Consider the following 23,756-nt stretch of genomic DNA (forward strand, 5'->3'; position numbering starts at 1 on the left):
TTCCTGAGTTGTTCATTGAGTTGTTGGTGAAGATCATTCCCTCTAAAGGGTACTTACAAACTCTGTTTCCCCATATTTCCTTCTTTTAGCCATGGGTTTGGCAGCATTAGAAGTCATGCAAGCTGTACAGCGTACGTGGACAAATTCAAAGGTTCGAATGAATGGGAAAACACGGCTGATGCAGTGGAGAGACATGTTTGACATCGCAGTAAAATGGAGACGGTAACTGGCATTTAAATGAAAATAAACCAGAAGTCTAATCAATGTAGTATGATGTTAAATCTCCTCTAGTTAGTGGATTCTGAATCCCATTTTATTAACTAATGTGTGTGCATGTGTATTCAGTCATGTCTGACCCTTTGTGATCCCCCATGGACTATAGCCTGCTAGGTTCCTCTGTCCATGGGATTTTCCAGGCAGGAATACTAGAGTGGGTTGCTATTTCCTCCTCCTTTATTAACTAATAGTAGACCTTATAAGTTATGTTTCCTGCTGGTATTCATTTTCATGAGAAAAACACTGCTCTACTGGTAAACCTGCACTGACTTCTTACTTGGTCCAGTTGGAATATCTTTGGAATTTGCAGGTTTATGTTTCATACTTTTAGATGTAATGGGCTGAGAAGTTGTTTTCTCCCCACTTTCACAAAGACTTGTACATGTTTTATTTTTAATGCTTTTGAACATTTCTAGGTTTTATAAGGTCTTCATTTTTAATAAACTGTATTTTATAGGATTGCTGACCCAGACCAACCAGTGCTCTGGTTGGATCAAATGCCAGCACGAAGTCTCAGCAGAGGTTTTAACAACCACATCAATTTAATCAGGTATGAACACTCTGGTTATCTTTCCTGTTTTCGTAGCAGTTTTTTAAAAATTAGTTTAGTCTTGGCTGTGCTGGGTCTTTGTTGCTACATGCAGACTCTCTCTAGTTGTGGTGCCCAGGCTTCTCGTTGTAGTGAGAAGTGGCTTCTCTTGTTGCAGAGCACAGGCTCTGGGTGTGCGGACTTCAGTCATTGCAGCAAGAGGGCTCAGTAGTTGTGGCTCGTGGACTTGGTTGCCCTGAGGCGTGTGGGATCTTCCCAGACCAGAGATCAAACCCCTGTCCCTGCATTGGCAGGCTGATTCTTAACAGCTGGACCACCAGGGAGGCCCAAGGAGATTTTTTTTATTAAAGGATTATTTTAATTAAGGATAATAAAATAATTAAATAAAGGATTATTCATTAATTAAATAATTTAAAATTATTACAGTAAATTAAATTAAAATTTAATTTAAAATAATTAAATAAAGGATTATTTATTATCTTAAATAATCACTTTACAGAGACTGCAGGCAACCCGTTTCTCCTTTCTTGGTGACCTTTGGACACAAATTAGCCCTGTACCTGCAGGGTCCTGCTTGCGTTCCTTTGAACTGGCCTGGTTGCAAAAAGAAATGTTGTGCCCCTTTTCCAATCTCTTTGATGCAGAGCTCAGTTGAAGGGTAGAATGCCAGATTTTTGCCTAGATGTCCATCTTTAAATGGCCCTAGAAAGTTATCTATTGTCATAGAAAGACTTAGATGGACGACATTACAATACCATTATATTATATACTTATAATATTGTGCTCAAAGAATTGTTGGAGTGAGGGAAAGGCCTCCCCCTTGCGCCGCCCTGTAACACACAAAGGGTTTGGTTCAAAGACACTGGGTGCTAAGTTGCCTTCTTGGCAGGTTGAGCCAGGTTAACTGGAGAGCTTTTGTTTTGTCCAGAGGCTTCTGACAAGTTGGGCGTGTGGGTGAAGTGTTCACCCTGTTATCCCACCCTCTCAATAAATGATGAGCAAATATTAAAGAGCAGCAGTTCCAAGGGGACCCACTGAATTTAATTTTAGCTAAATTTTACAAGTATGGTAGTTTTATCACATTTAAAATGCTTCTAATTCCAGAAGCCTGAATCAAGAAAATATTCTACTACACAACTTCAACATTTGAGTTTAATGGAAATGTTATTAGGATATTTATTGTTTTGATTTCTAGAAAATAAATTTCCTTTCCCCTGTGACTTGTGTATTCATGTTTCTTACAGAATAATCTGTGACGTCAACAGGTAGACTCAACTAGCTTTAACCGAAGGCCACTCCCCATGTGCTGTGCTGCATGGCGGTGATATGGCAGTGAAGTACAGCTCCTAACTTCAGAAGACTCGTAGTTCAGTGAGGGAGGCAGGCCAGTGAGCTGCCTTTAATGCTGAGATTGTGCTGCTCATGTGTACAGGGTCCAGGGGTCCCAGTCCAGCCTCAGGTGATGCTGTTTGGATAGATGGAGAACAGAGAGAGGTGGATGACACGTGAACAACCACCCCCCAACACCAACCCTGACACCAGTGAGTTAGGCATGGTCAGGGAAGTACAACTGTGATTAGTTTATGGTTAAGGGGACTGTCAGAAATCAACCCTAGAAAGATAGGCAGTAGCCAAAACATAAATAGCTTTTTTTCCTCAACAAATAACTAACATACCCATGCAAAGTCATTTTCTGTCTGGAAGTGATAGCCATTCAGAGCTCAGAAGCAGAGATGTGACATGAACAGAATCGTACATCTGGATGATCACTTTGGCCGCAGGTGGCAAAGGCAGCGACTTCCCTTGGAGGGATAGGGAGTGGTTAGAAAGTTGTGTAACGTTTGGGTGCACTGGTGCAAAGGTCTGGAAAGCTCTGTGAAAGTGAGCCGGAGGGGACGAGTGAACACGAGAAGGCAGAGTTGGAGCACTGGTGGTGGGTTAGAAGTGGGGGTGAGCATGCAGCTGCAGGGATGTGGTTGCCCCAGGAGGCCAGGAAGCCCCAGGGCAAAAAGCAGGTGAACATGTTTGGGAGCTGGAGTGAATTCCTGAACCTGATGTTTGATGCACCAGTGGGGAGCCCAGGGAGCTGTGTCCAGGGAGTAGTTGGCTCTGTGTGCTGTTGGACGCATGCGTCAGCGTGTTGGCTCTACATGAGGTTCTGGGAGGGTTTGTTGCTGCTGTTTTTAAAATAATTTATTCATTTATTTTTTGGGCTGCGCTGGGTCTTCATTGCTACAGGCTGGCTTTCTCTAGTTGCAGCGAGTGAGAGCTACTCTAGTTGCAATGCACGGAGTTTTCATTGCAGTGACTCCTCTCGTCGTGGAGCACAGGCTCAGTAGTTGTGGCACACGGGCTTAGTCGGTCCGCAGCATGTGGAATCTTCCCAGACCGGGAATCAAACCTGTGTCCCCTTCATTGGCAGGTGGATCCTTATCCACTCTACCACCAGGGAAGTCTTGGGATAGTTTTGAAAATGGAGTTTGGGGTAGAAATGGGAGGAAAATACTACTTAGAGTGGTGGAGGGGATGAAGACAGCTAGTGAGTTACACAGTCAGAAGGACTGTTAGCAGCTAACGCTGTCAGGAACACTGAGAACAGTGATATGGCAGGACAGGGAGGGGGCATGTTGCTGGTAAAGGGAAGGGATTCTTAACTGTAAAGTGGCAAATAAGCCTGAGCCTCATTGAAGCACTCGAGAACTTTTCTTCCTGCTTTGGCATCTCGGCACTGAGTTTTTTTACCTTTCTTCCAGAGTACTTTCCATTGCTGACCATCAGTTTTGCTCAGACAGGCGTTTGTTTCTCCCATTCTTTGACTGCAAGCAAACCAATGCCCCAAACCTCTTGGCTACATTATTCTCACAGCTCTCTTACTGTCCTTTTGAGTTAATGTTGCAATGAACATATCTCAATGTAAAAACATTCTCAACGTATATTTTTTTCTTAACAGGGGTCAGGTGATCAACATGAGATACCTGGAATATTTTGAGAAAATTCTTCATTTTATTAAAGATAGAATTCTAGTTTATCATGGGTAATCTTTCAATTTTCTTTTTCATGGTAATGGATAGATTTTATATATTTCTCATTAACTATATTTATGAAACTTGAAAACCATGCCTATTGACAGACTGAACAAAATATATCACATTTTTACATAGTGTTTAGAATCATAAAGCCTTTCATAATCATTTATCAACCTCCTTTTTAATAGCTTTACAAAATCCATGGACCTCAACTGAGTGTTTTTAATCTTGAAGTGCTGTGGCTTTTCTAGCCTCTCTCCTGTCTTTGAATTCAATGAAAGCAGGATGTTTCTTTAAATTTCCTAATTAGGGATTAAATGGTGGATTTCCACCTTAATACTCATTCTTCCCTCAACTGAGAGGCTGTGCAGTGTAGATGGGACAGTGGACAAAAGGCCGGGGAAAAAGGATTCTGAAGGTTAGTTGTCACCAAGTAAATATAAAATTGGCATAAAAGCCTAGTAGTATACTTCCATTTGAGCAACTTTAGGAATAAAAAAACGTACACTTCTAATTTCATAGTTGGAATAGGAGAATCAAAAGTTTTCTAACCAAGCCCAGACCCATGTGTGTCCACATAGACACTGGCTGTCCATCCGTTCTGGTTTTCCCTGTTTCACGTCTGGACAGACTGCTGTTTCCCTAATTCTCATCTGTAGCCCAATACTTATTAGATTAAGCTATTCCATTATTTCGGTACTTTGGTTGTGGTCCACCATTTTGAATATTGAGCCAGTTGTAATTAAGGATTTATCTAAATTAAAGGTAATAGCATAATTAATTACTGATTTCTGTGTTAATTTTAATTGCTATCTCTCTCTCTTTCCCCTTTAAAGAGCTAATAATCCTAAAGGATTGTTGGAAGTTAGAGAAGCTCTGGAAAAGGTCCACAAAGTGGAAGACCTCCTTCCAATTATGAAGGTAAATTTATCATCAAAACCACAGTAGGTGTTTTTAGGGGAAAGAATTAGCACTCTTTGAAAGAAAGAACTCATTATCATTAGAGGCATATTTGTTAATGTTATTAGTATTTTAAGTTTTATAAAGTGTGCCACTTAAAACCACTGATAAAAACACATCCTGAATAATAACCAGAATAATAACCAAAATTAAAGCAGACCCTAGAAGGTAAGAAAATGCAATAAAGTAAACAAAGTCAGTTCAACTAAAGGTTTACAGAAAGAGAAGGAAGAAAATTAAGATAAGGAGGGAATGTGTGTAATGGGTGATGTGTCTTGAGTGACTGGATTCCCTCCCTGAAAGAGCAAGCATCTCAGATCGGTGTTTGAAAACCCAACTGTGTTCTGTTCACTGGAAACACCTGCAACAAGATGATATTCAAAAAGTTTAAGGCTGAAAGGTCGACCAGTTAAATGCTACTGGAGAAAAGCAGGTGTGGCAATATCAGTATCAGAAGTATTTGAATTGAAGATAAAGGGCCCATCAGGGAGAAATAATTATATTGTTTTAAAAGTATAATCCATTAAGAAATTAGAACTTTATGAACCTTTTCTCCAAACTACCCAAAATGTGCCCACAGCAGGTACATTTGATTTTTCTCAATTAATAGTTTGACCTTTAGCATAAAACTTGAATAATATTCTCCTTATAGCTATAGTAGATAAGACTGATGTACATCGAGTGAATGTTAAGAAATTTCTATGCATGACAAGGCTTATGCATTTCTAAAGAATAACCAGGAGGCATCACGTCATGGACAAAGCCACGAGCTGACCCTGCGCCCTGGGTGCAGCCTGCTCGCTGGGCTGGGTAGTCTCTCGTGCTTCTACTCCAGGTTCTTGTGTGCTGATGAGCCTTGTTTCTGGCCGACGTGGTTATTTTGAGGGTCTCGTGAACTGAGGTGTGGTTCTCAGTCTTCTCAAAGCCGTCTTAACTCAGCAAACATGTTCAGATGGCCCCTTTACTGCACCAAAATCAAATCCATAAGAATGTATCCCACATACTCAAAAAATCCTTTGGAAAGTCACCACATGCTGTAAAGGAGTTCTGGAAGGTAAGTTGTTTATAGGCAAGAAGCAGTATGTCAGCATTCAGGCATGTCTTCATGAGAAGCCACAAAGAAGTAGCCCGTTGCTTGCACATGTGTGTGAAGTCTTGGTGAGTGTGACGGCTCCAGAGGCAGCCCTGTAGCTCTCTGTCATTTGCTGACTCAAGTACCATGAGCTGTGACTTTGGTGATATGGTTTTCCATAATGGTTAACCACACTTAATAAAGTTCTGTACAATATACAGATATACTTTCCTCAGTTTATATGCTGTTTGCATTTCTAAAAAAGTCAGTGGGTATTTCAACTGTAACAAATATTTAGCATTTGAGTGTAAAATGGAGTCTGATTCCAGGCCTAGGTAATTATTACATTATAAACAACTTCTTCATCCATGTGCAAATCCAGTGGGAGTCATGCCCGTGTGACTGTTCCTTGCACTTTGTAACCACACTCTCCCCTGAATTCCCCAAATGTCCCCCAGGGGGCAGAATGGTCCCACCAAGGACTGCTAGATGCACCAGACAAAGAAACTGGAGCCTGACTCAGATTTTAGTCTTTAGCTTTCCCATGGGTATTTTCAGCATTTAAATTTACTATATTAGGCAGAATACAGAATCTGTTCAGGGATATTTTAACACATATATATGAAAGTGAAAAGTGAGAGCGTTAGTCTCTTAGTCATGTCCCACTCTTTGTGACCCACCAGGCTCCTCTGTCCATGGTATTCTCCAGGCAAGAATACTGGGGTGGGTTGCCATTCTCTTCACCAGGGGATCTTCCCCACCCGAGGACTGAACCCAGGTCTCCTGCATTGCAGGCAGATTCCTTACCATCTGAGCCACCAGGGAAGCCCGTAGTATGTATGTATGTATGTCTGTGTGTGTGTGTGTGTATTAAGAAAAGCATAATGCGCAAATGGCTTCAGTTGTGTGGAGAGCTGCTCGGGGCCCAGCATCGCCCGCCCACCCAGTGTCCGGCTCCCAGCACAGTCTCTGCCGGTGTGGCTGTATCTGGGAACGGCCATCTGACTGTGGCCTTGCACGCCGTGCCTCCACCCAGGCTGCGTGTGTCCTGGTGCTCCTAAAGGCACACACAGAAGTAAATAAAGATATGCCTTTGTGTTTAAAGTGCTTGTTGAATGTGATGCCCTGACAGGTTCTTCTGAGATACACGATGTGCTTCTGCCAAACAGCCAAGTTCAGAGGGACCTCAGTTCCCCTCTGGGCAACTGGTTAGTGAGTTAGGGGACTGGATGTCCTGAGGGCCTGGACCCCTGTTTCCATGTGCAGCTCAGGCAGGACCTCAGCTTGCCTCATCTCACCACCTGGGTTTCCTCACCTGTGAGGTTGAGATCGTGGCCTGTCTCATAGGCATGCTGGGAGCATTAGAGAGAATTGACGCACACCCTTAAGTGTTAGCACGTTCTGCCGCTGAAAGCCCTTGTCCCCATACAAAGACATCTCTCTCAGCCCCTGCTGCCAGCCATCCTGCCCACATCCACACATCGTCACCCTTCCCTGCACCTTAGTGATGCCCGCTGGCCGCTGTTTTCAGACAGCCTTTGCCTCCAGTGTGTTTTGTGAAGCACAACCTGTTTTTATTTTACCATCGATTCTCTTACTCAAGTCTGTCAATCCTAAAAACTGTTAGCTACACTCAGTAACCGAATTTGGGGAGGGTGTCTCTGGAGCAATGACAACACCTGTTTATTGGCTTTCAGTTTGTCAGAAGTGTTTTAAACAGAAAGCTGTGTTCATACTCATCACCCTTAAGAGCCACTCTCACCTCTCATTCCTTTAGAATACTCTGCTTTGTTACTCTGTGGTCTGCGCAGTTGGTGTATGTGCATGTGTGTGTATAAAATTCTCGGTTGACAAAATTCTGAGTACTTTTCAGACAGATAGGAGTCTACTTTGAAGAAGCACTAGCAAAAATACAAGGTGCTATTTTGAATTGTAGGATGTTGAATACGGCTCTTCTGCTAAGTGTCAAAGTTTCTGCCAATTAAGATGAACAAGAGAAAAGACCCAAAGGGAGCTCTTAGGAGTGAGAGTTGCCATTGAAGGAAGGCTATGTGCCTTTTGCTCTGAGGTTCTCTTCTGGCCTCTGGCAGGGGCGGTGGGGAGTGTGACTTGGGCTGAGAGAGTGGATGGGGGCATACGGGCAGGCGTAGGCATCCTGGACACTAACTGCCAGGACAGAGGACACGATGTCTTGCATTCTCTGAGCCTTCTTAGAAACATCAAAGTCAGAGTTGGCGCTGCAGATTGGGAATTTACAATGAATCTCACTAGTAATGTGAATTTTCTTTTTCCTTGAAAGCAGTTTAATACTAAAACAAAGGATGGGTTCACTGTGAACACCAAAGTTCCCAGCCTCAAAGACCAAGGGAAGGAATATGATGGCTTCACGATTACGATTACAGGAGACAAGTACGTGTGCTTCCTAAGTGTGGGTGTACGGGGGGGCAGGCGTCAGAAAGCGTGCAGACGCCTGGTGTTGCCAGAGGAGGTTTGACATTCTGGGCTTTTGCTGTCTCCTGAAATGGAGATTATCAAGGTCCAGTGTATCACTAGAACCGGCTTTTTTGAAGCTTGTTGTGAGGAAGACTTACCAATTAAGTGAAAAAAAGATGAGAGATTGGCAGATTGAAGGCTGTTATTCTAATTTTAAGTGTAGTTTTAATTCATTGTGGGAGTATATTTTATTGAAAATTTAGAATATAGATAAGCAAAGAGAAAAAATTTTAAATCATTGTTTTCTTTAAAAACTGAGATTATACTGTACATATTGTTTTATAACCTGTTTCTTTTCTACCCTTGCTATGAATGTTTTCCCATACCTTATTCTTAAAAGCATTTTTAAAAATTCCATAGTATTCTATTTTGGGGATACTTGTCACTGATCATTTAGGATGTTTCCCACTCTTTCAGCTTATATAATAGCACCAAAAGAAAATTTGTGTTAATAATGATTTTATGTCCATCTGAAATCCAGACTTCACCTCGGAGCCTCCACATCCTTGAGCTTGGGTGGAATGATCTTGACCCTCCCCAGTCGTTGCCCCCTTCACAACACGTGTTCCTCGGTTGCCGCCCTGAGCTCCAGCACATCTGCCTCAGGGGTGTCTGGCAGCTCAGCATTGGGCCCCACGTCCTCTCAGCCCCTCTGCCTCCTGGCCTCTTGCTTCCTTGTCAGAACTCACACCAGCCTTCAGGGAGAAACATCATTTAGCAAAGATGTTGTGACTCTTCCATTTCTTTGAGGTCTCCATCTCTACCCCAAGCCACTTATCAAAGCACCTTCCCAATAAAGATGGTTCTCCTCACATAAAAGGAATTCCAGGGTTTTCTACTGATGTAAAATTATTTTCTCCTTCCTCTTCACCCACCCATGATGAAGTTCCCAGCTGAAATGGAACTACTAAGTTAGAGTACATAAATCCTTCCCCCAAACGTAGCATCTTCCTCAGCCATCTCTTTTCATTCCATTTGTTGTCAGTCTTGCTTGGGGCCTCTGACCCCCACAAGGACTCATGACTCGTATCTCCATCTCTGGTCTCCTGGTGCCTGACCAGTGCTTCAGTGGGCTGCACCCCACTGGGTGTTTCCCTGGATCCAAAAATCCCTCCCTAGTCCATACCCTGCCATTGCCTGTTGACACTGAAATCATCTCCCCTGCCAGACAGGCAAATCCTTTTATAGTAATGGCCTCGAACAATAACTTCCTGCTTTACCTGAAGCACTTTCCTGCCAGAACCAGGCCTGCCTCGATGACTTATTCCCCGAGGTCACTTCCTACCTCTTGGGTCTCTTTCACTCACATCCTCATCTTGAAGACCCAAGTTCTGGCCCCTTCTTCCACAAAGCATTTTCTGTTTTCTTCCACATCTTCCAAATTAGATCAACTTTCTCCTCTGAACCTCTGATCAACTGTTATGGCCTTACGCATGGACTGCTAATAATCTGTGACCTTGTTTCCCCCTCCTTTCCTCGATAAAGACAGCTGCTTTGCCTGGTTGTTCTTCATAGCATCTAAGGACTATCTTCAGCATTTTGGTACTGGTGTTATACAGTAAATACCTGTTGCATGGAAGTTTTATCCTCCACAGGGCCTCACATGGAGCTGCACGTGCAGCAGAGCTTTAAACAATGAAAGCGTGGAGGCCCAGAGCTTGTTTTCTGTGCACAGCCCTGGCCCTGCTCTTCTGATGTAATAGGGTGATTGTCTGATAAAACTGAAACACATTGAAATATGTTGTACTCTGTGTAGTTATTTCCTCCTCCATTGGCCTAAGCTCGTAAAAGACGTACATATGAACCTAGAGCCTATTATACAGATTGAAGTTAAGTCAAAAAGAGAAAAACAGCTGTCTTGTTTTAACACACATATATATGGAATCTGAAAAGGTGGCACTGATGACCCTGTCCTCAGGGCAGGAACAGAGACACAGACATAGAGCAAGGACTTGCAGACACGGCAGGGGAAGGAAAGGGAGGGACGAATCGAGAGGGTAGCGTTGACCTGTGTGCATCAGCGTGTGTAAAACATGGCTGGTGAGGAGCACAGGGGCCTCAGCTCAGCGCCATGCGGTGACCTAGGGGGTGGGATGCGGTGGTGGGAGGGAGGTTCAGGAGGGAGAGGATGTCCGCATACTTACGGCTGACGCATGTTGTTGTATGGCAGAAACCAGCACAACGTTGTAAAGCTATTATCCCCCAATTAAAAATTAAAATTAAAAGCATGTGTTTTTTAAAAAGTACATATGGTTAAACTGAGCAAAACCTGTTTGTGAATAAGCCGCCTGTTAGGAGCCATGCCTCGGCAGTCTGCTCAGAAAGGCGCCGACACGCCTTGCGTGTCCTGCCACGTCCCCGAGTGCCACCCTGCTGCTCCCCCACACCCCGCCACCCCCTGTGTTTATAATTGTATAGTACATGCCTCTGACATACATTCTTGTATTTTTAGGGTTGGCAATATACTATTTTCTGTGGAAACTCAAACCACAGAAGAGAGAACACAATTGTATCACGCCGAAATAGATGCACTTTATAAAGATCTAACAGCAAAAGGAAAAGTACTGATTCTCTCATCAGAATTTGGGGTAGGTTTCTGTTTGTCTTCATTTTATCCACGCTGCTTATGATTCTTTTGTCCTCTTTCATTGGAATCGTACATTTATGGTTGAAATCAGCTTTAAATAACCTTTATTTAATAAGAAGTAAAAGGAAATAAGCTTTAAACATTTCTTTTAACATTCTTATAGAGACAATTCCTGTATTTAATAACTACAGAAACTGAGAAAGTGGAATGTATGTAGTTACTGTGTTATACTATCATAAATTAGAGCCTTGTCAATATTTAAGTGTATAGGTTGTCCGTGATGGACGGGACTGTTTCCTGGACTGCGACCTCCTCCACCATTGCTTTCTGATTCAACAGGGAGCTACATCCTGCTCCCAAGGAGCTACAATGTCACTTGCATGATTGTAGCTGTCACTGTGGAGAGTATAGTGGGGTGCTCCATCCACATTCTGGAATGGATGCCCATGGCTTTTGGAAAGTTCCTTTATTTCTCTGGATTTTATTCAGTTTATACATATAATTGGAGGCAACCCACTCCAGTTTTCTTGCCTGGAGAATCCCACAGACAGAGGAGCCTGGTGGGCTATAGTTCATGGGGTCACAAAGAGTCACACACAGCTTAAGAGATTTAGCATGCACACATATATATAATTAAGTATACTGATCACCTAAATCTCAGTGGCGGGAGGGGGGTGGAGGGTGGGGGGAGGGGTGATGCTAATCAGAATCTTGGAGTAGAGAGGCTTGTAGTTTGAGAAAGTATATACAATATTAATAAGCACTTTGTTTTATTTTAATCCTAATGTATATTTTGACTTTGCAAATAATGTTATAGACCAAAACAGATATCTACCTTTATCCGAAAAAGGTTGCCGTTTTGAAGGCAGCTGGGAGCATACTGCTCAAAACTAAACTGTACATATATCCTTTCATTAGAAAAAAAAGATGTGAAAGAGTATAAAATGTTCAGGGATATGAAAAGTACGTCCTTGCAGGAGAAGAATGAAATAATCCTCTTCCTAATCAATGATTCTGCTGTGTCTTGTCACCTCATAAAAATGAGTTTATAGTCTATTATTTAAGTTCACGAGCACATATCTTTTTTTCCTAGGAGGCTGACGCTGTTTGCAACTTAATCTTATCCTTAGTTTATTATTTTTATAATTTAATGCCGCTCTCTCGTGGATCCAGGTGGGTGATAGCCTGTAATCTGACAGTTTTGTAGTGAAGAACACTCGCCTTTTGCTTACATTTGCAGTGTGGGTGTGAGTACAGGTATCCTAGCAATGGCGAGAAGCCCCCTTTGTTTTTCCAAAGTCCACCTGAAAGTGATGTCCTTGATCTACTGCGTCATCAAGGATTCTGGAAGGTAGTTCTGGTAGAAGGTTCTTGGTGTTTACAGGCTGGAGCTCATTCATTCACAAAAATGTATCCAAATCTCGCTCTGTGCACACATGCGCTCACTGTGCTTTAATTCCTGGTGTTTGCCCAGACTGTTACCCTGCCGCCCCCATATTTTGGCCATTAATTGACCTTTAGCCCTAATGTGTAATGCTTTTGCATCACCAACCATCCCAAAGTATTATTACTGTTATAAATGAATTCTACTTAGCGAATTCACTAGGAGTCTTTCAAGTGTCATTCAAACAAGGGTGTGTCTGTAGAGCTTTCTTTTCATTCTCTTTTATTTGGTACCATGTACAGTGAATCAGGTGAATGGCGTATGCTGTTGTTAGCACATGTTTGAATTTAAGATGTTTTGGTTAAAATCATATACTTAAGTGTGTTGATCTCTGACTAATACTTTAGAAAGTAAAACTCCTAAATGTGGTAGTAAGTTTTCTTATACTATTAAAAAAGCATTGGAAGTTGGGCACCACTGTGTAGCGATGGATGGAAACTAGGCTGGTGGAGATCACTCTGTCGTGTAGACAAGTGTGCACCTAGAACTTACAAAATGAAAGTGGCCTTGAAGTAAAATCGGAACAGAAATATTGTACCTTCAGCACAACTGTTACAGGAATGCTAACTAGATCTATAACGTGCAGGGGCCTCCGTGTGCCCTGTTCATCCACCACTTGCAGGCACTGTGCATGCATGTGTTCACACAGCAGCTTGTGGGCTTCTGTGTCACCTGAGAAGGAGGTCCAGTCATCCCCGTCTCCCCCTCAGCCCCCGCACCTGTCCGGTCCCTGACTAAGTCTCGTTGACTCTGCCTCCTAAACCTCTCCTTGGCTCAGGTGCCAACCCAGTGGCGTGGTGCACAGTGCCAGCTCCTCCCGGCCCTGGTTTACCGTGGCCTCGTCACCTTTCCTGTCATCTGCCCTCTCTCCATCCTGACTCTGGCCCCTCCGCCACACCCCCTGCTTGTCGGCACACCTCCTGCCCCTCCCAGCCAGCCCCCTTCCTGCCCTTTCCTCTCCATCTGTTGCCCTGCCCACGGCCTTCAAAGACAGAGCACATGTGTCCATGGCCTCTGTGAGGGCTTCCCTGATAGGTGGCTGCAGGGCTGGTGGCCACGTGCAGAGGCGAGAGCTCTGTCTTAGCTGTCTCCGTCCTGGGGTGCCTCTCATAAAGCACACAGCTGGCGTCATAATAAGAATGTCAGAGCCCAGAGTGAGTCTGGACATGCCAGGAAGGAAGTGCACATAGCCAGCCTTCAGACCAGTCTGTTAGTACTTTCTGAGATGCGTTCTTTTTCTTCTTTGGGGCCAAAGTTTTTATTGTTAAACTCTAATAATATGTTTGCGTTTACAAAGTATATTATATATATGCATTTTAAATCCAAGCCTCATGCAGTTAAAAATAGAAGCAAGCAAGGACTTCCCTGGCAGTCCAGCTGTTAAGACCCCATGCTTCCAATGCAGGGGGCTTAGATTCAGTCCCTGGTTGGGGAACTAAGATCCCACATGCCATGTGATGTGGCAGATAATGAATTTTTTAAAATAATAGAAAGAAGGCACATTTTCTAATTCAGTGTTTCATAAGAATAGGAAAACCAATTAAAAAAACTCATCATTAAAAGAAACTTTTTGTCTCAGAAAAATATTATTGTTATACATTTACCCCTAAATTAGTAAACCAGTAAATATTTTTCTTAGTGTATTAGCAAATATTTTTAGAACAAATGAAAATATTCTTTTGTTTGATGTCCAAAGAATTGTTAAAAGAAATACAATGTCATCTTTTAGGATGGGAAATCCATGGTGAGCTCTAATGTGGTAACCGTCTGTGGCCTGGACTGACTGGTAATTGTTCTCTATCTGAATAGTGTGATCGCTTACTCAGTGATTGTGGGAGCGCTGATGGCAAGTGGAAAAGAAGTAGCAGGAAAAATTCCCAAAGGGAAGGTATGTTGGAGCTGGAGCCAGAAGGGAAACGGTTTCAATCCCAGTCTGTGGAGTTTTATGTTAAGACACACAAATGAACTGAATCCCAAAGGGAACCTCCCCTCCATCTTTAACCACATTCTTAAATCTTTCTTTTTCAGTTGGTTGACTTTGAAGCTATGACTGCTCCTGGTTCAGAGGCCTTTAGCAAAATAGCTAAAAGCTGGATGAACTTGAAAAGGTAACTGCTTGATAGGGGTCAACAAAAGGAAGTGAAACTGGAATTGTGTTCATTTTTATGGGCTATGATTATATAATGAATTTAATCTGCTTTTCAAGGTTACTGTTTTTTTGTTGTCATTTATGACCCCTTAACAGGCGAGTGTATGGATAAAAATGAATAATGAATAAAATAAGGGAGCCAGTTTGTGAAGGAAGGGTTACAGATGTCTCATTTATATAGTCAGATATTCCTGTCTCTTGGCTCATTGGTCCTTTGTCCCAGACTTGCAGGGTCAGTATTCAGGAGTGATTTTTGAAAGCTGAGCTGGGCCTGACTCAGAGTTCCCTGGGTGGTGGCCCCTGCCTTTCAGCTGCATTTTTCCTGTGCTCTTTGTTTGGGGAAGGTGGTGCTTCACTGTGATTTAGGTACAAAATACATAGGAGTCAGGGAAAGCTGCAAGAAATTACTCCTGATGGTTACCGTGGGAGGGCCCAGTACTACGATCTTTCCTGACTCTTGTTTTCAAAAGCACCACAGGGGCATATATATACATATGTATATATATATGCTGAAATTAAACTCACAGGTGCTTTCATAGTTAATTTTGTTGTTGTTCAATCCTAAGTCATGTCCAGCTCTTTGCAACTTCATGGGCTACAACACCCTAAGTTCCTCTGTCCTCCACTATCTCTCAGAGTTCGCTCAAATTCATGTCCATTGAGTCTATGATGCCATTCAACCATCTCATCTGCCGCCACCTTCTCCTTTTGCCTTTAATCTTTAAGCACATTTCACTATTTAACCTTATTGACTCTTGCTCCTTCTCCATGTTTTTTTTAATATCATAGAAACTTCCAGTTTTGCTTTTCCATATTTGTTCAACATAGCAACCACTCTAAAAATCACTGGATAATCTGTGCTCTGTTTAAAACGGAAGTTTGTCTCTGTAAGATACTTTGGTCCCATTTGTAAGTATTCCATTAGCTTTGTAATAAAAACTCCTTTAACAGTTACACCTCCTTCTAGTGTATTTTTGTCTCGGGTTTACTAGTTTACATATGTTTTAGTAATATGACCATAAGGTCAAAGGCCTTGCCTCTGTTTCCTGCATAATTTTACAGTGTTGATCTTTCAACAACTCTTTGAGGAAAAAATAGCAACGCCACCTTATGTTGTGCAGCTACAGGTTCACAATGTAATTGACAACCATTCCATACTCCTTACCAGGAGTAAGTAACTCTGGGAGTTAGGAATACCGTCCTTCTTGCTGCAAATACAGGGAAGTGGGTCTGAGAGGAACCACTAAAGCTGATAAGGATCAAGGCTGGACCCAAAACATGTGTCTTCAGGTTCCATGTCTAGCATGTGTCTCGGAGGGATGTGTGTGGGCAACACTTACTATGTAAGTCAGAGATTGGTTTTCTTTCCGAAGACTGGTTGAATTTACCTGCATCTCGTGATGGGAGCCTGCTGATACCCCAGTGACTGCTGCAACAGGATCTGCTGTGCTCACAGGTCCCCCTGATATGTGATGTTGTCTGATGTCACACATGTGGAGTACTGCAAAGTGAATATTGTAATAGGAATTGATATAATGTAAGCTTTGCCTTTTTTGGTAAAATTGTGTTGATTTTCACACCGTTTCTTTGCGTTTTTCTCTTTCAGTATTTCACCTTCTTATAAGACTCTTCCGTCCGTGTCAGAGACGTTCCCAACATTAAGATCGATGATCGAGGTGCTAAACACAGACTCCTCTCCACGCTGTCTTAAGAAACTCTAGTTACGCTGTGGTATTTATACAAGTAAAGGGCCGGGCCTCTTGCTTCTTAAGTTATTTTTTAAAACATGGAATTATAAAGAAATTAGGTCCTTTATTACTTTTGATACCAATTTTTGATAGGAGTTGAATACTTGAAATCATTTTATTTACCTTTCTGAACCATAACAGAAATCATGAAAGAGGGTTTTGAGGGGACAGAAGAGCTCTGTGTCTGGGAGGGGAGGCATTTGCCTTAGCCAGTGGCCTCTTGGTTTCCACTTACAAAGTCATACGACTCCTTCCTCACGGCGAAAAAAGTTTACTCCAAAAATTAACAATTAAAGGGAACAAAAGCTACAACAAAACAGGAGTGTTTTCATTCCTTTAAAGATCTGAATATTTTTCAAAGACCTTTTTATGCACACTGTGATAAGGCATCTTGTTTTCAACTGACATCGTCCTCACGTGTGGGCTCTCCGTTTTGTTTGAACCGTGGAAGATTCGTGGCCGTCAGCATGCCTGGAGCTCATGACCTGGGACACTTACGTTGAATGATACAAACAGTATTTGCCAGTGACTCAAACACTGAATTATTGAAACATGTTTTATTTGTTTTTTTCCTCTTTATTGGAAGAAATAAACGGGGTGATTTCTATAAATCACCAGTTTTTGACACTGGATTATGTATGTTTTTATTTTGTGAACCAGTTTCACTTTGAGGTATAAGAACAGTCAGAAAATTGCTGACTTTCTTTTGCAGGCAGGGTAAATGACAGTGCATAAATGGGTTCAGTTAAACACCATTTCCAGTCATTTTCATTTTTCTTTGTTCTCTGTTAAAAAGTTAAGCTAGTCACTGCTTTCTGTTATTTAGTTTCTGTCTCGCAGACTCTTGTGAGCAGGACACAGCAGTGTCTGCATGTCTGCAGGCGTCCATGCTCGGCAGAGACTCCACACTGGCACTTGCAGCGTTAACAGCAGAAGGCGGCTCTTTGGACAGATAGGACCTGCCCTTTGGACAGGTGCTGTTCTGGGCACTGACGTGCGTTTCAAAACATCGAAATGTGGCTCGTGTTCTCCTCTCATCTGGATGGTGATACAAATCGTCAGGCACACCTCATTTTATAAAGAGAGCTCACACCCACAGTCAGCTTTCCCAGAGTCTTTGTCTTCATTTTACAGATAAGAGGGTTGAGGCTCTGGGAGCTTGATGACTCTCCCAGGTGCCCCCAAAGCCAAGGTGCTAGGATCCAGCCAGGCCTTTCTGGCCCCAAGGCCTATCCTGACCTGCCGCAGTCTCAGGGCAGCAATGATTCATTCCCAGGTTCTTCTCAAGATTCAGCATACTTAACCCTGTTCCATGCAAAATCTCCATCGATCCGTTACATTGCTCTGCACTCTCAACTTCCTGCTGTTTGACCTCCATCCAGATATCGCCTACAGGATTGCAAAGTGAGAGGGGGATTGTAGAGATTCAGCAAAGGAGAAATGAGTAAATTTTTAAATTTTTCCCTCTTTTTGCCTATCATCCCAAAGTCAAAATCTTTCAACTTCTTCAAGGGTTTTTCTTCACTTTATCACCAACTCTTCAAAATTTTTAATTGTGAGACACCCATTTTTCAGTTAGGGAAATGGTCCAAATAAATTAACTGACTTTTCTAAAATTTGACTATATGTCCAAACCCCAAAGTTAGAATGTAGTTTTTCCTTAAAACTTAGTTTACCAACTCCAAATTACTACATTTCAGTTTTTATGTAAATAGTTTGTTTTCTCCTCATGAAAGTATTATAACTCTTATGTGGGGCTTCCCAGGTGGCTTGGTTGTAAAGAATCCATCTGCCAGTCAGGAGATGGGAGAGATGTGGGTTCAGTCCCTGGGTTGAGAGGATCCCTTGGAGTAGGAGTGGCAACCCACTGCGGTATTCTTGCCTGGAAAATTCCATGGACAGAGGAGTCTCGTGAGCTGCAGTTTATGAGGTTGCAAAGAGTCAATCATGACCGAGCATGCATGCATCATTAGACATACTGAAATGTTAAATTCTGTGATTGCAGGATGTTCTGGGAAAACCTTCCATCTTCTGCCTGAGTCCCAGAATACTTGAGCCGACTTGACTGTGGTCTGAACAGAACATTATGAGCAGGTTTGTTTGGGGGCTGAGAAGATACTGTCTACTGGGCTCCTCTTCCATCGTTGAGGGTTTTTGTCTCAAGAAAGCCATGAAGTTTTGGCATGCATTTTTATGCCATAATATTTAAAATTCTCTCATCACATCTTCTGTTAAATTGCACCTAGAAATCTGAGTTCCGTCATACAAGTTGTCCTCTGTTTATTTTATTTTATTTTATTTTACTTTATTATTTTGGCTGTGTGGGCTCTTCATTGCTCCTCAGGCTTTCTCCAATTGTGGATACAGGCTTCTCTTGTTGTGGAGCGTGGGATCTAGAACATGCAAGCTTTAGTAGGTGCAGCACATGGGCTCAGTAGTTGTGTAAGAGCTCGATTGCCAAGTGGCATGTGGGATTCTAGTTCCTGAAACAGAGACTGAACCCATGTCTTCTGCATTGGAAGGCAGATTCTTAACCACTGGACCACCAGGGAAGTCCCTGTCCTCTGTTTAAAACTTAAAAAAAAAGTTTTTAAAATTAGAATCAGGTTTGCCTTTATCCTTAAAATTTCATGTTGCAAACTTCTAATCACACTGAAGAAACGAAAACTGCTCTTTGTCTTTTGTCTGTGTTTGGTTTTTATCTCATCAGATGCCCTGATCCTTTTGATCTCATGGTGCAAAAAATCAGGAGCTCCCCTGCTAGGCTTGTGGTACCTGAGCCTACCTCCCCCAGCCCTTAGCTTAGATGGCAACCGGAAACACCAGATTTGAGGGGCTTCCCTGCCCCTGGTCAGATTTGAGTGTGAGAGGCTGGGTTCCCACTGTTCTGTGGGTTGGTTTAATTGCGTCCCTGAATTTTAGTTCTCTTGTATTTCAACTATTACCATTAGAAATTTGTCACATATTAATCATTCATTTGCCTACTAGTTGTTGATCTTAGTATCCCTTTACCCTCAGATGACTTGAAGTGTGTGTTAGAGGGAACTGTGGATTGGTCCAGAAACGTCATCCAGGATACAGTCCATTAACAAGCCAGCTCTCCTCTCCCTCTTATAAGACACCCTCCCCGCATCGCTCCACTTCCCCCTCAGCTCCACTGCTCCCTCCCCCGTGCACTGTGATCTCTCTCGACCACTTTTGTGGTTTCCGACTTTTCTTCCTGCTGCTGGTCTGATTAAACCCCTCACAGCATCTCACTGCCCTGAAACAAAACCCAGTCTCCTCCAGTACTGCCACCCCCCCTACCCCCCACCCCCAGTGGCCTCTGTTTCTCCAGCCTTACCTCTCTCTGCTCTTCCCCTCATCTGCACACTTCAGCCAGCTCCCCTTGTATACCATCAGCACTCTGAGGCATTTCCTTCCACAGGGACCTCACAGCTAACTCAGCTGTGTCCAGTGGGACTATCTGCAATGATGAGGATGTTCTGCATCTGCCCAGTCCAGGATGGCAGCCACCAGCCACACGTGACTGCTGAGCACTTGACTGGGGCTAGTGTGACTGAGCAACTGTTTAATTTAGTTTTAATGAATTTAAATTTATGTAGCCATACATCATTAGGGACTACTGCATGGGATAGTACAGCTAGAGAGTTCTTAATTAGATTTTAGAATAAGCTTTTTCACAGAAATAATCCCAAATGATTTTCTCTGGTGACAATTAACTGTGTCATGAACTGGACTTGGAACAACAGACTGGTTCCAAATAGGAAAAGGAGTATGTCAAGGCTGTATATTGTCACCCTGCTTATTTAACTTATATGCAGAGTACATTATGAGAAATGCTGGGCTGGAGGAAACACAAACTAGAATCAAGATTGCCCTGAGAAATATCAATAACCTCTTATATACAGATGACACCACCCTTATGGCAGAAAGTGAAGAAGAACTAAAGAGCCTCTTGATGAACGTGAAAGAGGAGACTGAAAAAGTTGGCTTAAAGCTCAACATTCAGAAAACTAAGATCATGGCATCCAGTCCCATTACTTCATGGCAAATAGATGGGGAAACAGTGGCTGACTTTATTTTTGGGGGCTCCAAAATCACTGCAGATGGTGACTGCAGCCATGAAATTAAAAGAAGCTTACTCCTTGGAAGGAAAGTTAGGGCCAACCTAGACAGCATATTAAAAAGCAGAGACATTACCTTTGCCAACAAAGGTCCGTCTAGTCAAGGCTATGGTTTTGCCAGTACTCATGTATGGATGTGAGAGTTGGACTATAAAGAAAGCTGAGCGCCAAAGAATTGATGATTTTGAACTGTGGTGCTGGAGAAGACTCTTGAGAGTCCCTTGGACTGCAAGGAGATCCAACCAGTCCATGCTAAAGGAAATCAGTCCTGAATATTCATTGGAAGGACTGATGTTGAAGCTAAAGCTCCAATTCTTTGGCCACCTGATGTGAAGAGCTGGCTCATTTGAAAAGACTCTGATCCTGGAAAAGTTTGAAGGCGGGAGAAGAAGGGGATGACAGAGGATGAGATGGTTGGATGGCATCACTGACTCAATGGACATGAGTTTGAGTAAACTTCGGGAGTTGGTGATGGACAGGGAGGCCTGACTTTCTGCAGTCCATGAGGTCGCAAAGAGTCGGATACGACTGAGACTGAGTGACTGAACTGAACTTGTTATAGACTCTTCTGAATATCTCAGGTCTATTTGTAAAATTGCTCCTATCAACAACATGTTTAAACTTTCAAAAGACTAAAACATCCTCTAGGTAAAACCTGTTAGCAAACTAGGAATTTTTTGTGGAACATTTCTAATGAGTTAAGTGTGAGGGTTCACATGTTGCTGAAGCCTGGCTTGGAGAATTTTGAGCATTACTTTACTAGCGTGTGAAATGAGTGCAATTGTGCGGTAGTTTGAGCATTCTTTGGGATTGCCTTTCTTTGGGATTGGAATGAAAACTGACCTTTTCCAGTCCTGTGGCCATTGCTGAGTTTCCCAAATTTGCTAGCATATTGAGTGTAGCACCTTCACAGCATCATCTTTTAGGATTTGAAATAGCTCAACTGGAATTCCATCACCGCCACTAGCTTTGTTCATAGTGATGCTTTCTTTCTAAGGCCCACTTGACTTCACATTCCAGGATGTCTGGCTCTAGGTGAGTGATCACACCATTGTGATTATCTGGGTTGTGAAGATCTTTTTCGTATAGTTCTTCTGTGTATTCTTGCCACCTCTTCTTAATATCTTCTGCTGCTGTTAGGTCCATACCATTTCTGTCCTTTATCAAACCCATCTTTGCACGGAGTGTTCCCTTGGTATCTCTAATTTTCTTAAAGAGATCTCTAGTCTTTCCCATTTTGTTGTTTTCCTCTGTTTCTTTGCATTGATCACTGAAGAAGGCTTGCTTATCTCTCCTTGCTATTCTTTGGAACTCTGCGCTTACTCCTTGGAAGGAAATTTATGACCAACCTAGATAGCATATTAAAAAGCAGAGACATTACATTGCCAACAAAGGTCTGTCTAGTCAAGGCTATGGTTTTTCCATTGGTCATGTATGGATGTGAGAGTTGAACTGTGAAGAAAGCTGAGTGCCAAAAAATTGATGCTTTTGACCTGTGGTGTTGGAGAAGACTCTTGAGAGTCCCTTGGACTGCAAGGAGATCCAACCAGTCCATCCTAAAGGAGATCAGTCCTGGGTGTTCATTGGAAGGACTGATGCTGAAGCTGAAACTCCAGTACTTTGGCCACCTGATGCAAAGAGTTGACTCATTGGAAAAGACCCTGATGCTGGGAGGGATTGGGGGCAGGAGGAGAAGGGGATGACAGGGGATGAGAGGGCTGGATGGTATCACCGACTCCATGGACATGGGTTTGAGTAAACTCCGGGAGTTGGTGATGGACAGGGAGGCCTGGTGTGTCGCGATTCATGGGGTCACAAAGAGTCGGACACGACTGAGCAACTGAACTGAACTGAACTGAAGTGTGAGGGACAGGAAATAACCTCCAGCTCACTATTGTTTGCCTTCCAAGCAAGATGTATGGAGAGAGCAGAGATCAGCAAAATCCCCTAAAGAAACCTACTGTGTCCCAGACCAGCAAGACTTGGCTGTATTCATGAGCATTCTTGCGTCTGGCCCGTCCAGCCAAGTTTACATCTAAAATGTCCCAGATGTGCTCTTTCCAGCCATTATCACTGTCACACCGAAATTTAAATCTCAAGTGGTTGAATAAATGAAGGTACACACTTGCACCTACTCACACTTGTACCATCCCAAGTGCTCAGAAGCAGCTGGTGGCTGCCATATTTGACTGGGCAGATATGGCCATCATCACAGGAAGTTGTACCTGGACGGTGCTGCTACCCTGAAAACAGACCACCCCTCCACACCTGTGCATCAGACAAGTAAGAGTGGGAGTCCATGTGGTTTTAAGCAAGAGTACAGGTTTTGAGGCATTTAGGGTAAAGACCACAGTGTTTAATTGCAGTGCAGGGAGATAAATGGGAGAGAGGAGAAAGGAAATCACCAGCACCAGCTTGAAGAATCCACTGATGACTGCCTCTGGGGCCTGGGGAGAGGCCTGAAGTCAGGGTCCTCCCCCAAGAGAGTCACACACTGGTGGTCCAGGAACCACACATGAGAAACAAGCTAGGACGTGAAAACCCATTTTGCTGCCTTGGGAGTTCTTTTTGTCCCCTTTATGAAACTCCATAGAACCAAGTATCTTCTTGAATAATACTGTAATTGTGATGAGAATTATGGTAGTTCTTTTGTTCTTCAAGCCATGTTCCCACAAATATAAAATCACTTTTGTTCTACAATTTGTAAGCTTAAACTTTACCAGTATTGTGTAGTTGGTAGTCCATGAACGTTGGGTATGCAAATATATATGTAAGTGATTGAATACAACTCTGTTCAGAGGCTCCAATTTCTACCAATAATGAAAAGTATAAACCGTCCCAAATCACAGTGACTGTGCGTTTCCAGTTTCAAATTGCCTTGTTCCGCCGGCGGCTCAGCTGCCGCCCCGTGGTCAGTCCCCACTGGGTGCAGGGTGCCCTGGGCTCTGGGGCAGCGGCTGCGTCTGCGATCACTGCTCTGGCCGGCACTGGCTCGCATCCTGGGCTCTGCCCCCACCTCTGCTTCCCTTCGGTGGCCACTGGAGACTGTGCTGAGCATGCCAGATGGGGCTGACCTGTCCACTCACTCTGGAAGCTCCCCCGAGCGCTGTGGCTCCTCTGCTCTCCAGCCGTGCTGGGCGGGGCCTTCTCCTTGGGGCTGGAAGCACCTGCGGGGGAGGAACCCGTGGAAGCTAACAGATCCTGAGCACTTACTATAGTTGACGTATTTCTAAGTGTTGCACATAGCTCATTTAATAGCCTTAAGAGCGCTAGGACATAAGCACCGGTGTTATCTCCACTTTGATGGCTCAGATGGGGGAGTGA

General features: G+C 43.2%; 1 protein-coding gene across 4 annotated transcripts in view; it reads left to right on the forward strand.

Annotated features, from left to right (window-relative positions):
• Nucleotides 1-16,937, forward strand: part of TTC13 (tetratricopeptide repeat domain 13) — a 76,250-nt gene extending 59,313 nt beyond the window's left edge. For 2 of the 4 annotated variants that reach the window (XM_043477150.1, XM_043477152.1), the window contains 10 exons: nucleotides 90-222; nucleotides 734-826; nucleotides 3,777-3,860; nucleotides 4,689-4,773; nucleotides 8,184-8,293; nucleotides 10,830-10,965; nucleotides 12,058-12,137; nucleotides 14,218-14,296; nucleotides 14,437-14,516; nucleotides 16,164-16,937. In XM_043477150.1, the coding sequence (XP_043333085.1) occupies nucleotides 90-222; nucleotides 734-826; nucleotides 3,777-3,860; nucleotides 4,689-4,773; nucleotides 8,184-8,293; nucleotides 10,830-10,965; nucleotides 12,058-12,137; nucleotides 14,218-14,296; nucleotides 14,437-14,516; nucleotides 16,164-16,278 (995 nt within the window). In that variant the 3' untranslated portion in view covers nucleotides 16,279-16,937. The remainder of the gene's footprint in view (nucleotides 1-89; nucleotides 223-733; nucleotides 827-3,776; nucleotides 3,861-4,688; nucleotides 4,774-8,183; nucleotides 8,294-10,829; nucleotides 10,966-12,057; nucleotides 12,138-14,217; nucleotides 14,297-14,436; nucleotides 14,517-16,163) is intronic. The other 2 variants (XM_043477151.1, XM_043477153.1) reach the window with 1 other exon arrangement.
• Nucleotides 16,938-23,756: the final 6,819 nt, after the last annotated feature.

This window comes from Cervus canadensis, chromosome 8 (assembly GCF_019320065.1).
Source record: "Cervus canadensis isolate Bull #8, Minnesota chromosome 8, ASM1932006v1, whole genome shotgun sequence".
In the NCBI taxonomy this organism is placed as follows: domain Eukaryota; kingdom Metazoa; phylum Chordata; class Mammalia; order Artiodactyla; family Cervidae; genus Cervus; species Cervus canadensis.